At 36.0% G+C, this 18,697-nt stretch overlaps 1 protein-coding gene across 4 annotated transcripts in view; it reads left to right on the forward strand.

Annotated features, from left to right (window-relative positions):
• Positions 1-381: 381 nt before the first annotated feature.
• LOC102234947 (partitioning defective 3 homolog B) overlaps positions 382-18,697 on the forward strand; it is a 211,369-nt gene continuing 193,053 nt past the window's right edge. For 3 of the 4 annotated variants that reach the window (XM_014469594.2, XM_023337171.1, XM_023337169.1), the window contains exons 1-3: positions 382-638; positions 1,350-1,439; positions 13,060-13,161. In XM_014469594.2, coding sequence (XP_014325080.2) covers positions 591-638; positions 1,350-1,439; positions 13,060-13,161 — 240 coding nt within the window. In that variant the 5' untranslated portion in view covers positions 382-590. Of the gene's footprint in view, positions 1,440-13,059; positions 13,162-18,697 lie in introns of all 4 variants that reach the window. The other variant, XM_023337170.1, reaches the window with a different exon arrangement.

Genomic DNA, 18,697 nt, shown 5'->3' on the forward strand with positions numbered 1-18,697 from the left:
TTGAACAATAAATCTACATTTTAATGTATAAAAGGAACACAAAGGATATCATCTAAACAAATTAGTGCTTCAGTGCATATAAACAGAAATAGTTTTTTATTAATATTGTTAATAATGAAACTGGAATTAAGTCTGTAAATAAAGGCATTTTGACATAGTTCATTTTTTATACTTCAACTGTACTTTCTTCAAAGCTGCATACATGCTGTACTAACTTGCGAAAGTATTAGAACAGCAGTTGAAGGGTTCACCACATCATGCTAAACAGTTTTTGTAACATAAGTAAGTTACTAAAACATATTGGGTTCTTGTTTCGCTGCTATGTGTGCTTTATTATTGCGGCGCTATCCCTTTAAGAAAGTGACAGCAACAGGCGGCGGAGTAAGTGGTCAGAAACTGGTCAGGAACGTACGGGGCTGTGGAGGAATCCCAAAACTTTTCCAACTCAGTAAAGTTCTCTTTCTTCGCTGGTTCAGCTCACTCGCGACCGGTCACTGGACGGGTTAATAACTTCCGCGCTTCCTTGTCGTATCTCTGGACGATAAAGCAGATGCAAACGGCTGAGTCGAAGCGAGAGGAAAACTTCTGGAATGATGCCCGAGCGACTGCATCCCTCCCTCCTCCAAAGTTCAGCTAAGGTGGCTAACGTTAGCTAGCACAGGAGCTGCTTGCTAAGCGCGATGCGAAACTTTTGTTATTCACCAAAACGATTCGGTGTAAGCTCAGTTGTAGAAAAAGACGCGTGAGTATAAAAAAAAATGTCTAAATGTGAAAGCTTTCATCGTCAGTTAGCTATGATAGCCGGGGCCAGGGTTTAGTATCAGGCTAATCAGCTAGCTTCTTTTTTTTTTTATCAGAACCTGGTAAAGTCGCAAAGAGGAATAATAACGCGACACACCTCTTGTTTCTGAGCTCCGATCATGAAAGAATCGCAGCACTTTTACGTTTCATTAAACTTAGTTTATGCTTTGACGTAATTGAGCAGCAGCATCTGCAAAACTTGAGAGATGAGGGAGGAGGTGCCCACCGAGATGACCACTGCATGGTGATTAAAACTCTGCAGTTATGTGCTGACTGCTGCCTGTTAAATCAAATGGCATTTCACTTTGGAAACTTTTTAAAGAAGTTGCTCTGAGTTCTGTGGATTTATCTGTGCAGCTACACAAAAGCAGCCCAGTGCCACTCCTGTTTTTCTGCCAACTAATTTTTAGTTTTTCTGTGCCTAATCACAACCCTAAACCTGTCTGTGGTGCACTTTGCAATTTGGATCTTACCTCCTTTTCGTCTGTTACACATTCTCGGATAAAGCTGAGTGTTTCAGGATGAAGGTGACAGTAACTTTTGGACAGACAGGTGTAGTCGTGCCCTGCAAGGATGGATGGACTGTGAGGGATCTTATCCAGCAAGCCACCCAGAGATACAGGAAACTACTGGAGCAGGTAATTAATAGTACTTTTACTATTGTATGAATCTCCATTTCTGACAAATGTGATGCTTTGACTTGGGCCGGTGTGAGATCATAATTGTATGATAATATTGAGTCAAAGTACCATGGTTTCTCATGACTGTATTGCCACACAACATTTTAAAGCTGTAGTATAAGTTGTATAAGGTAAGGTGTTGTTGTAAAAACATATTAATAGTGGCTGACACTATTTTCATTTCCCAAACTTGACTGTCCAACCAGAAATATTTCCAAATAGTGAACCTCTGAATACACATTTTATTCAGTTGAATAGAGTGTTTGGATCTTGAAAAATTGTAGGTGGAAGGTGGTGCAATTATTTTTAATGAGAAAAATGTGAATGAAAAAAGTTTTCACTCACATTCAAAACAAGCACAACTCTCAAAATAACTATGAACCTTTTTAACTACTTTCCAAAAGCATTATATGTCAGCATATTAACAAAGCAGTAAAAAGAAAACTAGAACACTAAACAAAGTTTGTATGGGACACCTTTCAAATAGTTCAGGCTTATTTTTATTTATCCACTATAAATGTGTGTGTTTCTGAACACTCCCTTTTAATGGTGCCATAAAACAGATTTCTCTCTATTTTTGTACATGTTATAGCATGTATCTCAAAAGCAGTAAACATTCAGAATAGGCAAAACAAAGCCACGGTTGTGAATTTTGTTGTCAGTATGTGTTAATGCTGTAAAGTTAAAAAAGTCCCACTGAGGTAGACATTCACACCTGACACAGATTACTACATACAGGTTGCTAAAGCTCACAAAATGTGAAGTCTAGTTAAAAAAGAGAGAAGGGAAAAGAAAAATATTGACACTGCAATTTTTTTGCGATAATATCACCGTCATGTGAATTTTTTAATAACGTCCCAGCTGACTGTCAGTGTGTAGCAGCAGGTAAAGAGTAGGAAATCTTGCAGTACTCTATTCAATAGAATTAGAGAAAACTCAACTTATTAAATTTTAGTCGTAGGGTCAGGAAGACGGAAAGGTTTATGAGTTTTAAAATGATGTGTTTTCAAATCGTTGGTATGCTTCTTCAGTGTTTAAAAGGCAGCTGTGTTAGCAACTTTGGCAAGGGTACCAGATGGAACAGTGTGTTTGTGAAAATGAACAAAACCATGAACAATTTTTGCGTTTTCTTTCTGACATTCAGACTTTTCAGCCATCAACTAGACAGATTATTCATTATTTTATTATTTTGTAATAATATGCAAAGAGTTCCATGAAGAATGACAGAAGAGAGCTAAGATCCGTTTTCATGAAAAAGTACTTTCATAACATTTGACGTCCCTAAAGACATAAGAAAATCATCCAAAAGCGCTTTCATTTTTATATCATTAAAGAACCATAAGATTTTCAGAGCCCTAAGTCCTGGGAAATTAGACAAAGCCACGGAGGTCCGGTTCTCCATAACTGCTGTATAAAAAATTAAAAGCGTATCTGATATGAATCGGGATGGCCCAGACAGGAGCAGACACGAGTCATTTCCAATTTAGTTGTGAGTGTAAAATGCAAATGACTCCGTCTTGTGATTCCTTTATGACTGCTGTTGATTCCCTGCACTGCTCTCAGGGCAGGAACCCCATGACCTCCATCAGACAACCAAATCATCTCAGTGACTTGCTTCATATTGGGTCCATTATTCAAAAAGCACAGCAGCCTTATGGATAGATAGGCTCAGTTTTGATTGAAGGAGAGATGTGTCGAAGCAGTATGTGTATGTGGGAAACTTTGACTGGAGAGATGCCCTCATTTTCCTCTTTTTTTTTTGTGCTCTGCACCTTTTTTGCCTTTTAATCTGCTATCCATATACCACCCTCTCAGCCCACCCAGCTCTCATTTATCATTCTTATCTTTCACACCAGTACATCTCTTCTCCACCTTCCACAGTGCCGTGCACACACAGCTAAAAGCTTTGTTTCCCCTTCAGGTAAACTGCGCTTCCTCTTTGTGCACTTCCCCTTTAATGAAATGGCTCAGTTCCATATAGAACTAGGAAGGCTTTCTTTTTTTTTTTTACATCCGTAAACCAACTGGTTTTGCAAACTGATAACAAATGGAAGGAGATTTGTGTAGCTCATTTTCGCTTTCTATAGCTCACAAAGTGTTAGCGATTAGTCATTATTGATTATAGTGGACACTGAACCTGCCATGGCATTAAACATCCTGTGACAAGAGGTTTTTTGTAGTGTACAGTGTGTGTGTCCTTCAAACTTTGCCAGGGAGGGTGATAGCATTCATTAAGGTAATGAAAACATGGTGTATTTGGTTGTACTTGTGCACCGTATAATTAGTAGTCAAGTCAAGTTTATTTGTATAGCACAGTTTACCAAAAAAGTGTTTTCAAAATCAAAATAATAAAGCAAATACACTTCAAATATGTTGATCAATGTTCCAGTTACTAAGTTATTTAGAGGCAACTCTAAATAGGTGGGTTTTTAGCCTTGACTTAAAGGAACTCAGAGTTTTGGCTGTTTTGCAGTTTTCCAGAAGTTCATTCTAAATTTGTGAAGCATAGGAGGTGATGCTGCTTCTCCATGTTCGGTCCTGGTTCTGAGGACGCAGAGTAGACTAAAACCAGATGGCCAGAGTGGTTTGAAAGAAACTAACAACAGTATTTTAAAGTCTATTCTCAGAGCTACAGGGAACCAGTGTAAGGACTTTAAAATTGGGATGATACACTCTATCTTCCTAGTTTTAGTGAGAATGCGAGCAGCAGGGTTTTGGATCAGCTGCAACTACCTGATTGAATTTTTAGCAGATCTGTAAAGACATTGTTGCAGTGGTCAATGCAACTAAAGATGAACGCATGGATGAGTTTCTCTAGATCTTGCTGGGACATTAGTCATTTCAGAATAAAAATGTTCTTCAGGTGATAGAAGGCCGACTTTGTAACTGTATTTATGTGGCTCTGAAATTTCAGGTCTGAGTCCATCATTGCACCACTCTTGCTATAGTGTACATACTGGTGTGAATGAGGATCCATATGGTAGTAAAAAGTCCTAAATTTGATATCTACATGTTGCTTTTTAAAAAGTCTAAACTTTATATTTTCCTTGTGATGTTATAATTTACATTTAGTAACAATTAAGTTGCAAATTTTTTTCATTCATTTGTGCATGTTATTGGTTGATGGCTTTCAAGTATTTACAGTAATACTTTGAATACTGGAGGTCCACTGTAAGTGAAGCAACTTACTAATGTTTCATTATGAAGATTTAAAAAGTTCTTCCTACTAAAACCAGCAGAGGTGTAGCAGATTAGTTACAAATTCATCTGTTAACTTTGTAAATTTCAAATGAAACACAGAGGACACTGTTTTGTTATCTCTAAATTAGTATAAATGAAACTGAAAAACAAACGAGCACACACTCTGTTGTGCTGGACTTTGTTGGATTTGACTTAATTAAGCACCTTTTAGATCTTAATGTTCACTGAGAGACTAGGTGAAAACTGCATGCGTTTTCTGTACCTCTCTGTTCCATTGATCAAATCTTTAAACACATTGTTTTCCACGTGTGTCAAATAAATTATTTGGCCCGGATTTGCACCATGAATGAATTTGAGCTTGCTGTTCTCTTTGTTCATTTCTCAATCTTCCCTCCTTCCATTGTAAGTCTCTCAATTAATCCTCTTCCTGCAAGTCCTAACATTATTATTCTTTTATTCCTCATAATTTTGATGAATTTTAAGATAAATATTCATAGTTTTTGGCATAACGTTTTTCTCTGCCTTTCGTTTCACAACCTTTTGACTATCGACTTCTACACTTCTTTCTCCTCCGTCTCTTGTTGGACTCCTTGGGAATTTTGTTTTTCTCAATCGGTTCATCACGTCCGTCTTTACTATGTCTTTCTTTGTATTTCTTCTCCATGTATTTTTCCCCATGTGCTCCCAACCCCCTTCCTGTTCATGTCACTCAGTCATTTTTCTGCAACACTAATCGGTTGTAGCTGTATAATTATTGCTGTTAATGTGTTTCAGGATTAGAAAGCTGGGGTGTCTGTGTTGTAAAGCCGTCCAGTCTCCCTAATCTTCCTTCACAGTGCTCTGCAAATCACATTTTAAAATTCTCACTGAGGCTGCTTGCTTTGTGTCTGTCACCCTCAGTCTTCCCTCCCCCCATATTCCTAATGCTACTTAGTGAGTTCAGTGTTGTATTGAAACCATTTTTATTATCTTGTGCTTTCTTGCATGTGCATCACTGTTAAATTGACACTCTTAGGCTCATTTATGAGCTCTTTTGTTAAGAGTTCTCAGAACTGTTAAAGAGAAGCCATTGCTTAACAGAGGAAAGCAAAATCTAGTTAAGTAGTCTGAAAAGTGCGTGGGTCCTTGAAAATGAGCTCTGAAATGAGCATAGAAAAACATTTATGTAGTTATTGTTGCTATTTTGTTTTATTTAGCTTAGAAATGTCTTGGTCTTCAAACTGCAGGCTACTACGCATCATGTATAATGATGTGAATAAATGTATAAAGCACGGCTTGTGTTATTCTAACCTACTTTAGCATATGACTATTTGAAAGTTATTTTAAGAGTACAGAGACGTTAAAGTATTATAAATTAAAAAAGAAGAACATATTCAATGTTCAGTATTATGTAATGAAAAAGGAAAATTTCTGGTGAGGCATAAATCTGGACACCTCCACATTTATGTAAACTCAAAATTGCTTCATTTACATATAGGCATATCACATTAGGTGCACATGATAAAAACACAACTACTCTGCATATGAGGGGGTTTGTCCAGTTTAAACCTCAGACATTTAGCTTGGTGGAATTCTTCACCGCTAAAAGGGAGAATGAACACAATTGTATTCTCTAATCATAAGATTGTAGCATCTTATGATTCTGGTTAGCAATGATATTCAAAATAACTGTCAAAATGGCTGTCCAAGCAAGTTTACCTTTGATGACAGACTGCAAAATCCTAAAATAAGTCTTTAACATTTCTAATGGGACCCACAACAGGCTTTTGTCTAAATATATCAATAACATTATTTGATATTTTTAGTCAATTCAGTTGTGATTAAAATAATATTGCTTAATGGAAATTGTATTATTTTATTTGAAGAAGTGTTTGCTGTTGCTCCTGAAAATTGTTACTGAAAATGGTTCACCAATCTGAAGGACATAGTGTTTCTCCAAGTGTAGGCTTTTTCAGGTGACACTTGGTTTGACCTGGAAAATGTATTCATTTCATGAAAGTAATAATGTTAGATATCCCCAGTTTCACTTTTCTTACTCGCACTTCAAATACTTGAAGATTTTTCATAATCTTAATGTTTCCAGCACAAATTTAAATAAATTTGAATTGCATGCCGTGGATTGGAAATATAAGATGCAGTCACAATAAAATAAATAATACATTGATTTTAGGTGCTTTTAAGTCTTGTTTGCAACCTTAAACTAATATTTATGAAGCTCCTTCTTATTCAGTTTTACATGACTCTGGACCAACTTTTTGCACTGCAGCTGGTCGGCTAACTGTTTTACCAACAATAAAGTTGGGTGCACCCTTTTTGGCTGCATCACATTTGACACACTTTGTTACAGATTGCAGCTTAAAATTTGGGCAATCAGGCAATATTTTCACTAAGGATTTTGTTAAGGAATTCAGAAGAGGTTTGTTTCCTTTAAACATTACAGTTGTTTCCAATTACTTGCTGTGTTTTTTTTCTACTTGAGTTTTTTGAGTGTAACATTTAATTACATTTAAAACATTTAACTGAAGAGACAGTTAGCTGTCTAAAAGACAGCTCAATATTTTGCATCAAAACATTTAGCTATATTTTGAAGTGCTCATGATTCAATTCATTTTGATTTGAAAACTTCTCATCAGAAGTTTTCAACAGCCCTGAGCATAATGCAGGCACTACTATATTTTACTGTGGGCTTGGTGTTCTGCTGTTCTGGGGATTTTCTTGTGCCAAATATACTTTTAGGTATTGGGGCTTAAAACATCAAATGTAGCTCTTTTTACATAGGCTACCTTCACCATAAAACAACCAGAAAATAGTGTGAGGGACTAATACTAAAGTAATATGTTCAAAGTAGTCTGTATACTCTTATAAGGCAACAACAGCATGTTACATTTATCAGTCAACTCAGTTCAGCTTGACCTGTAATTATATGATTTATTTCCAAGAAACAGCTCTGGAACTAGAGCTATCACTCTTGATTTATGAATGCGGATTTGTTGTGGAAGAGTGTGTGGCTGTATTGAGAAAAATAATAATATTTTTCAAACAGTAATATTCAAAGAGGTCACTGTGGGAAAATCAATGAGTCTTTCAAATACGTAGCTAGCTTGCGTAGCACAGAGGAGAAGAAGAGGCGCCAGAAAGGGAGGAAGGAGAGAAAAGAAATAAGCGGAGACTGTTTTCACGGGGAGTCACCAGGAAGTTATTACAATGTTGACGGACTTTCTTAATTGACTTTGATGAAACAGCAGAGTGTGTTCCTGGGGGTTTTCGAATGTGAACAAATACTGATTGTGTTTTGAATGTTGCAGTTGTCCTAGGTTTTAATTAAAAGGAAGTTCTGAAAATTTGTGAAAACAGAACTCACTGTGTCTAATTCAGTTGTGATTAGGTGGGAAATGAAACCAGTCGATCGTTACTTTGTCGTTCTGTTTATAACTTGCAGCATTACTGAATGTGGTTCAGAGTGATCTTTGTTGTAAAAGACTACACTTCAGTAAAACAGTATGCAGGAACACTGTCTTTTATATTAACAGACAAAACAAACTTTGGGTAATTTATCAATAGACTGATCTACTCGAAATCAATGTTTTTTAATAGATATAACATAAGGGTACTTTTCCTACATTGTTTTTGTTTGATCACATAAAAAAAAATAAACACACCCCGACATCTGTTGAACCTTCACACTTTTAAATTTAAAATTAGGGAGGTTACAGATATGCCTTAGTATCCAAATGCATACTATACCTTTGGATACTATACCTTTATCCAAAGGTATAGTATGCATTCATACTGAAGTTTTATGTTTCAAACATCACAAATGAAGTTGGATGAAGAAAGTCACCTGCGATCAATATTCTAATTTTTTACAAGCCATGACCACCTTTTGTGATCAAATTACTGATACTTCGATCAGTAATTCTTATTTATGTGTTGAATTGTAAGAAAAAAAATGGCAAGACCAAAACCATATAATTTAAAATGTGTGTACTTTATGTTTTGCCATGGCTTTATCCTCCTTTAAAATGTTATGAAAATGTGTAAAGAATGAACTAGTAAACATCAAATATCCCTTTAAAAACATCTTTTTGCTGAAAGAAATTTGCTTGGAAGAGAGGTAAACAATATTTCCACTAAGTTGCACTAAACAATGAAGAAGAGACCTGAAAGAACAAGCTCATAAAGTTGTAAAACATTCTGGCTCCTTCCAGGTCACAGGCAATTATATTTGAGAATGAGGGAGAGGCAGGGAGGAGACGCGTGCCCGATTTTCTTCAGACAAACCGCAGGAATGTGTTGAATTCCTCATTCTGTTCTGTTGACTTAGGTACAGAGCAGTGCTTTAACGTTCTCTTAAATCAACCTACCACCAACCTTACTGTACACGATGGGATGTGGTAGCTTGCAATCAGCCGTCACACTGAGCTTTCTCAGGCATGGCATGTAGGAAATCTGATTCGTGGAGACAGTGTGGGCAAGCTGTTCAAAAAGACGAATTCTAAATGTAAAATTCCAAACTGCACTTTAAAATCAAAAATTTCATTTACAAAGACGTGTCTTTATTTTTGTATTAGATCGATCTATGTATGATTCTGACGTTTGACTTCATTATATCTTTTTATTTCCTCTTTATTTATAATTAGGATTTCTGATACATTTTTAATCTAGATCACTTCACTTCCAGCTATCACCCTCTAACTTCTCAACTTTTAGCTCTGTGCCTTTCCTACTTTAAGAAGAGATTCAAACGGGCGGCTGATGACCTAAAAACAGTTGCAGGTCACCAAAGGAATGAGGGTGTTGGTGTAATGCAAATAACTTCTGCCACAACATTTTTCACTGCTTCATGGAGATAAAACATTATTGGTTCTCTACAAGCGGGTTAGTGCCTGCAAAACTCAGCTTCAGTACACAGAAAAGTGAACTTTCCTTGTAATTTTATGTTGCTAGAAGTTAGAGCTAATTAAAAGTTTTGTGGTTGATCAATATACAAAGAATAATAAATACAGACAGTATTTGCTATAGTGTTTAGTCTACCTGCAAAATAGATCAATTTGTTTGTATGATTAAAGCAACAAAGAAAAGTTATTATGCTCCTCTAAAGTTTTGTTCTCTTTGTATAAACATATATTCAATATGTAGTCATTGTAAAAAAACCCATACAGGTTGCAGAAAATTGTTACAGAAAAGTGCCCAACCTTCTCTTCTCACTTCTTCTTTTTGGAGAATAAGAATAATTTTATGTTTAGAATGTCTTTTTGTCATAGGATAGTCAAGATGAATATGTAGATTTTGTAAGCACCGTTTGATGTTGATGCTGGATTGAGAATGTGAAGTTATGTAATATTGCCGATGCAGCTGTGTCAGTGTCAGAGTGGGGCTTTAAAATTCTTCTGAAATTTAAAAAAACCTGAACATATGCCAGGTACTACCAGTTGACAGTGTTGATGATGTGTAAACTGGCTTGGTGTCAAACCTCACAGTAGCACACTGCAGTTTATTTGGAAAGGAAAGCAGGAATTATGAGAAGCTAAGTAAACCCACTTTCAACGAGCTGTAAAACAAAAACTGGTGAAATGCTTTGCAGTGGTGAAAATGCAGTTGGAGTGGACAGAGATTATGTTAAACTTGTGGGAGTACTTTATTGCAAGTTGTTAAACATGCAATGTGATATACAAATACACTATATATTTATATGCATTTTTACATTTTGTCACTTTACAACAACTAACTTCAATGAATTTAGTTCTATTTAGTTCCCCCTTTTTATTGTGCTTTTGCAAGTAAATTCTGTTTCTCTGGATGAGCTGTATACACAGTATGTGTGGTAAATGTACGGTGTCTCTTCTAAACCAACACATAAGTACTGCATCATTGTGAAGAGAAAAGAAAATGACAAATAATTTTCTAATTATCTTACAAATGAAAAAAGGTGTTCTTTCACCCCCTTTTTTGTCAGTAGAACTACCTTTTAATGTAATTACATCTGAAAGTGTTTTGCAAGACTGAATCTTAGTCAGAAGTTAGGTATTTAAATCTGTGCTTTGATTGGACCATTCTAATATAAGCCAGTGCATTGAAGCTGTATTTTTAGGGATGTTGTCCTCTTGGAATAAAAACTTCTGCTCCATGTTTTCTCCATTTTAATTTTCTTCCAGGACTGCTCTGTATGTTGCCCAATTCATAATCCCATCAGCTCTAATCAGAAACCCTCACAGCATGATGCTACCACCACTATGTTCTTCTATAGCAGGGGTGTCAAACTCCAGTCCTCAAGGGCCGGTGTCCTGCAACTTTTAGATGTGCCTCTGCTGCACCACACCTGAATACAATAATTAGGTCATTAAGGCTCTGGAGAACTGATCTACACAAGAAGGAGGCAATTAAGTCATTTCATTCCAGCGTTTTGTACCTGTGGCACATCTAAAAACTGCAGGACAGCGGCCCTCGAGGACTGGAGTTTGACACCTGTGTTCTATAGGAATGATGTGTTTGTAGATCATGTGCAGTTTCACTTTTCCAACACAGTTAGTGTTTTGCTTAGCAAGGTCACTTACATCAGAACACTTAAAAAAAATGTAATAAGACCCAATATTTTCCCTTTTATGGCAATTACAACGTAATATAGACAATGTGTCATCTTTAGATTAGATATAACAAAGCTGATATTTCCAACGTTAAGATATGTACGACACGACATGTACCTGCCAGAACCAATATGTCATAACTGTAACACTCTCAGTTTTGTGTCTGTGTGCTCAAATTAAATTAGTTCTGTGAAATAAGATACAGTTAAGTTTGCGTTCTGTGTGGATTGGCCTTTAGAGGCATGTACAGGAACACAGAGTGGCTCCTCTGTTTCTTGCACCTGACCCTGAAAGAAAGATTTAATGAAGCAGCTCCCTGTAATATTTTGATGGATACCTTTCTGTAGGCTGTGTGCGGCTTTTAGGATGTGGGTGTGTGTATGCGCCCGTGTTGTTGTTGTCTCAATATGTTGTTCGACAACTAGCTCTGTGTAGTCAGCTGTCCAGTTCTGTGTCGGTGTCATTAATCACAGACCCAACACAGCAGAGAAAAGGGGGTTAGGAGGGAAAGAGAATGGGCCAGGCGAGAGTCGTAATCTGTACAAGGCACCTAGAGAAAGATGTGGAAGATGTGTGGAGGTTGGAAACAAAGGGAACCGAGGGGAGGCCGGTCAAGAAGAGAAGGCTGTTTAAGCTTGCAGGCAGTAGATAAGGTTGTGTGTGGATGGTTTGAGTTTGGCTATATTCTTTTTTGGAAGGAGACAAATGATGTTTTCAAGAGCTGACAGTTTCTTTTTGCCTCAGTGAAATATTTGTGACATGCTTCCAGAGATATAGGGCAGCAGCTCTCTCTTTCATCGTACGTTGACATGTTTAGTCTGGCCACTTGACAGCGTGGAGATATTATGCATTAATGTCTCCATCAAAAGAAAAACCTGTGTTTTTGCTAACCTGTATTATTCAATTTAAAATTAGTTATTATGTTCATACCCACCTATTAACAGTTTCACAGATTCACCTGTTTGCAATTTTTTAGGGCAATGTAACTCCATTTGATCATGGAAAACTGACCTAATCACAGATTTATTTATTTATTTTTATGATTTATGTAAAATATTTGAAAGACAATGGGAGTTGAAATACCTAGGATAATGCTACTTGACATGCTATTGGCTGACATTTACAAAACAGCCAATCCAAAAGCACCATTCATTTTCCTTGCCGCTGATTGACTGTTTCCCAATAGTAGAGATAAAAGACTGCAGATCTTATCATCTTTGGTAGTGCTAAGATGGTTTCCACTGTACATTTAAATGTATATTAAGGTATATTTAATGTTTGAGCTATTGAAATAGGCGGTTATAAGCATTTAAGCACATCAGCAACAGTTCTTAATAGCAGTTTCAATGTGTCTTGATGCCGATTGTTAAGGAGCAATTTATGTGCAGTTTTTTTTAAATAAATATATGAACCAATTAACTATGGTGTAAAGATTAAAAGGGCAAACAGCCAGATGAATGAGTTGTTTAAGCACATTTAACCTTTCTTCACAAACAACTTTCCACTCAAGAACAGTGGAAAGGACCAAAAGTTGTGAATTATGACTATAAACTGACACCAATGACGGTGCACCTGGAAAAAAAGATAGCTGGTGGCTATTTCCACTTTCTTCGTTTGACCTCCGTGGTTGAAATTGACAAATATATGGGACTTTATAGGAGAACTAATGAGATTTTAAAAATATCTGAAATTCAAAAGCTAAATAAATGACAAAATAAAATTTCAGTTATTATCTAACAGCAGATATCAATTGTTTGCAGCTTGTTGATTTTCAGTTGTGTTCTTTATCTTAGGAGGGAGATTTTGTCGTTCGAACCCATCATGTTGAGTACTGTGACGGGGGTATACTGGACCCTGATGACATCCTCAGTGATTTGGTCGAGGACAAAGACAAGGTAAGGAAGCTGTGAGGCAGAATTTGTGCATTGTGTGAATTATTCTTCTTAAGGAAGGAATTTTAACATCCAAATTATGTAAATGGTCCTTAATTATTAATGTAAATTTACAATTTCTATACAATTTCTTATTCTTGAAATCTTGAAAGGTAAGGAATTTGATTTTATTATCATATGGGTCTGTAAATGTTTGGAAAAGAAAATGAGTATGGCAAAGTATTGCCTTTCCCAGAATATTTCTTTTTTTACTTTTGGTTTTCAATTATGATTGTGATTGTTTGTTTACATCTTATTTTAGTTTATTCCTTGTATTAGTTCAGTACGAGGAATAAACTAAACTCGGGAAAGGAGTTTAGTGATTTAGAAAACTCACTAAATCACTAAACTCCTTTCCTGAGTTTAGTGATTCTTTTAGTTTAATGTTGAAGTCTTTTTCAGGTTTTATCCCTTCCCCTCACCCTGCCATTCTGCTCTCCTTCCAGCTGCACCTACTCACCTGTGATTAGCTCTTCTTGTCCTTTTGTCATTTCCTCATCTTCCTCTCCTATTATTCCTCCTTCTTTTCTTTTACTCTAGTTGTTTACAACAATTTTCCGATTTACTAAATAAAGACTGGCATTCTGGTTTGACGCTTGTGCTTAGATTCTACCATCACCCCATGACCACGACTCCACAAGATATATGTCTGAATATTCCAAAATAAGTTGCCTTTTGGTTTTTGCAATTCTAGCCATTCAAACATCTGTTTTCCCACCCTTTTTCCATCCATTTTTCCTTCCCATTTCCAGTTTTCACATGTTACACATTTCAACTTAGACCACTCTTAAAATAGCTGTCATAAATTAATTGTGAACTTTAACATTTGTATTAAAAATGTGCCAAAAACTGACAATCTGAGCCTATATAAAAAATATATGGGCTTTTGGGCGTGCCTTGGTGGCGTAGGGGATAGTGCGACCCATGTTTGGAGGCCTTGAATCCTCTACGCGGCCGTCGCGGTTTCGACTCCCGGATACGACGATATTTGCCGCATGTCTTCCCCACTCTCCTTCCCCCTTTCCTGTCAGCCTACTTTCATATAGAGGACACTAGAGCCCACAAAAGACCCCCTGGAGGGGCAAAATAAAAACTTAAAAAAATGGGCTTTTGAAATGAAATTGTGGAGGAACTCTTTAAATGGTCTATTTGCCAAAAAACAGATGGTTATGTCAAAACAGGCTTACATAGCTAAGCTGTTCATACCGTCTACACAGTTCCAGAAAAACCTGCATTAATGTTCAAATACTTTATACGTCTGAATTGTCTGTATAATACATTTAATGCCTACCTGCTAAGTAGTCACTGAGACAGCTTAATACACTGTAAAGAAGGAAAAGTGTATATGCAGCTATCAGTATATTTTGTGTGTTGGACTTTAAATGTATGCATGTTCACACTGCAGTTTATTGAGCTGCTATAGCCCACAAGCTATTCCCTCGGATAGAATATTGCTTCTCTAGCAAAATTCAAAGGTAAAGGTTTTAACTTGCCTTCAGCAGAAGGGAATACCATTACCATTTACTTGAGGCAAACCAAATCCATATATTTTTAGTTTTTTTCTTAATTCCCCCTCTAGGAATGTGTCTGTTTTTTTTTCTTAACTCTTCAGATTTTTGAGAGCTCTGTCATAGAGTATGGTATAATGTGATAAACAACCTGGATGAAAGACTTTCTGGCTTAGGACATCAAATGAATCTCACTGTATGGCTCTTCAAATTAAACAGAGTCAACACGTTTTAATGAGCTTGGTTCCTATGGTGAACTGAATTTTTCATTTAGGTCACTTCTTAAAAAAGCCAAGGAACCTGCTGGCTATAAAGTGTACTGCTCAACGTATCTTTGTGTCCTTGCCTCACACTTTAAGGGGGTCTAAATTCAGTTGAATATATGGGGAATTTTTCTGCACTAATTAATATCAAAGTTGCTAATGTTGGGATTTTTTCTGTCCTTAAGCACCTTTAGGCACAGAAGCCTTCTCTTTCTTGTTAACCATGAGTCAAGATTCTTTTTTTTTCTTAATTCAACAACTGTCTTTTTCTATGAAGTTTTTAAGAGCAAAATATTTCAACAGCATCTGAGCTGGGAGTGTATGTATTACAAAAACTTGTTGCCATGGTTTTAAGGGTAACAAGGAATAGTTTGAACTCATGCTGATGGCAAGATTTCACTTATGCTTTGCTTTAATTTGTAATGCTTTATTATCCAGAGGTGTCTAAAGCTCCACTTTTGATGAAACTGTACAGCTTACAGGAGGAATGGGCAATTGTTTTTTCCACAAACGGCTGTGACTCTTGAGATCTGGAACATTTGCTTTTCTTTAAAGTATATAATTTTGTCTTCTTCTGGCATTGCACCTGGACAATAAGATAGTATCATATCCCATTTAAATATATATTCTTTTAACTAATGCAATATTATTTTGCAAAAACAGTTGCTAAAATCCAGAAAAGTGTTGTCTTTGCCAGTATGTTTGCTGATTTAAATTCAAGTTGTAATTTTTAAGAACACACAGACAGTTCTCTACTAAAGGAGCTTATTACATACACAAAATCTGATCTCTGTCTTCTTAAAAACTACATTCTGTTATTATCTAGTTATTTTAAAAGTCTGAGTTATGTTTTGGTGTCTAGACATGAGCAAAGGCTATTTATAACAATCTAATGACCACATATTTACATAACACGAAAGGTTATGTTGCTTTTTCTTTTTGAAAGACTAAGAGAAATGGGTCTTTGTTTCATTTTATATTTAAATTTAATTGATCTCTGATTAAAAGTTTCCCTGATCAAGTTTGAAATAAATAACTAAATGTTATTTTTTTATTGAACCTTTAGGGTTGCTAATAATTGTGACACCATTTATTTTCATTCTAAAAAATATTTATTTATAAAAATATTCTGCTTTAGTTAAAGGTTCTTCAAATGTTTTTTTGTGTGTAGTAATGCTATAGTAGTAAAAAGTGAATTTGATTTATTGTTGTTTTAGTGCATACCAATAAGTGTGTTTGGTTCTGTAGTCTGACAAATGGTGTAAGAGGAGTAAGACTTATTTTGATCGATTGTATGAATTATGGGAGCATCTGGAAGTCTCTCCTCGCAAAATGCAGTACATCTTCATATGTTGTGTACACCTGACATAGTATTGTTGTGATATATTTCTAAATTATTCTAAAGTTTTAATGGGCAACTTGCATCAAATCCAGTTGTACGGTTTTGATAGATGATTTAAATAGATGAGCCTAGATGTAGCCAAGTACTGATTTCTTTTAAAGAAGAAAAACAATGAGAAGGTATTCTAAAAAAAAAAAAAAATTAGTATTAATATTTCCCTACTTTCCATAAATTTACATTTTTGAAGGATAGCTTTATGCTAACTGCTTTCTCTTTTAATCATGTTAAATCATATATATATATATATATATGTATGTATATATTAACCATATCTTTCTGGACATGATTAAAAGAGAAAGCAGTTAGCATAAAGCTATCCTTTTTATATATATAATTTTATTTTTATGAAAAAATAAAAATAACATTAGGGAGAAATGCTAAAAGCAGCACCAGAATCAAATATAGCACGTCAAACCTAAAAAAACAAACACATTGTAATGTGTGGATCAAATGATGAGTAGCAAACTACTTCCTGAAAAACACACACATCATAAGCAAGACTGATGCACTGACACAAACCAGAAATATGCACTAAATGACACCCAGCACTGCACATTCCTGAGCACCAGAGATTGAATATAAAATGAAAGTGAAATATTCATTGAATTCTGAAGCCAGGCTCTCGTAGTATTACTGAGCTGAAATGAATAAATGGTTCCTGATCCCAGATGAGTGTTTTACTGTTGGCAGTCTGCCTGGCTTTGGATTTATGATCATAAGAAAAACAGAGGAGAGCTGAAGTCTGCTAAAGTCACGGGTCAAAATGCAGTTTAAAAAAAATCTATGGTATCAGATATGCATTGATACAGTAAGTGGTAAATAAATTGAAGTAAAAAGAACATAATCCCTCTTTCTATGAAAATGGTTTAATACTCTTAAAAAGTAAATAGCCTTTACCAGACTTTGAAATCTGAACCTTGAGTGTGTGACATAAATAATCAATTAGCCATGTCGTTATTTATCAAGTAAAACCAAAACCATAGTGAAACATTGAGTAAAAATCTATTTGCATTCTTCCTGCTTTGATATGTTTTAGGAGTACAGATAGCACCCAGGTGCCACTAATCAGGTGCATTTAAATTGCTTGGTCAGTTATTTGATGTTTAGTTTATCATCAGCATGTCTGAATTTTGGAAGTCTGCTGATCTGGAGCACAATGCCAATTGAAGACCACAGTGATAGTTAATTTCGGTGTCTATCAATCTGGGTAGAGTTAGAAGGCCATGTCAAAACAAATTGAACAGGTGTATTGGACATCCCTTGTCCAATACACCTGGACCAAATAACTTAACTAGTCAGCATACAGTCAGCATATCAGTATCAGTGTAAGTATCACTTTATTATTGTCCCCTTAGGGAAATTTTCTTTGCAACAAGGTGGGAGAAAAAGAATAGGGTTATGGTGGTTGGTGATTATGGCTTGTTTAACGGACGCAGGACCTTGGCACCTTCCAGTCATTGCATTAACCATGAACTCCCTGGTACCCCTAAGTAGTCCAGAGGAAAATGTGCAACCATCTGTCAATTTAAGTTTGGGTGAAGGCAAGACAATTTTATTTGTGCCTCTTTGTTGGAGGGGAGAGTTGGAGTAAAACAGCTGACCTCCAAGCGCTCTCTCTTTTCCTCTTCAACTTACCGGAACAGTTGGGCTTGCAAGCAAATAGCATCTGGGCCAATGTAAAAATCTGCACCTCTCTGATTTAGCATTAATTTTTCCTTAATTCATTACACTGCCAACTCAATAACAATGATTGCACATGTGATGTGATGTTGATGCCTCACTATTTGTTGCAGATCATGATTTAGGGATCCTTTTGTTTGTTTTTATTTTTTAAAGATTTGTTTAGGCTCTAATGACCTTTGTTTTACAGTAAATAGACAGGAAATGGGTAGGAGGGATGGAGAAGACCTGCAGTAAATAGCAGATAATGGGAATTGAACCCAGGACAACTACGTCAGGGACTGTAACCTCTGTACATCATGCGCACATTCTACCAACTTTAGCCATCCAGTGACCTGATGTGTGAGATCCTAAAACTTACATGTACAGACTCAAACACAAATACAGCATTTTCTCAAATCTCCACTTTGGGCAGAGTTTTCAAAAGTAATCATTTTTAGTGATGTAAGGCAGAGTTTTTGTGTGGATGAAAGGTCGAAACGCCAACCAATTGTTTTGTTTTCCCAGATTTTTGGCTATGTGTGCCAGTTCTTATACATAGACCTTTTCCAGTTTTTGTTTCTGCTTTAATAGACAGTTAATGATCGCTTCTGTTCACATAAGTTTAGATTTAAACAAATTGAGATATTGGTAAAGTACAGATGTCC

This window comes from Xiphophorus maculatus, chromosome 7 (genome assembly GCF_002775205.1).
Source record: "Xiphophorus maculatus strain JP 163 A chromosome 7, X_maculatus-5.0-male, whole genome shotgun sequence".
Classification (NCBI taxonomy): Eukaryota; Metazoa; Chordata; class Actinopteri; order Cyprinodontiformes; family Poeciliidae; genus Xiphophorus; species Xiphophorus maculatus.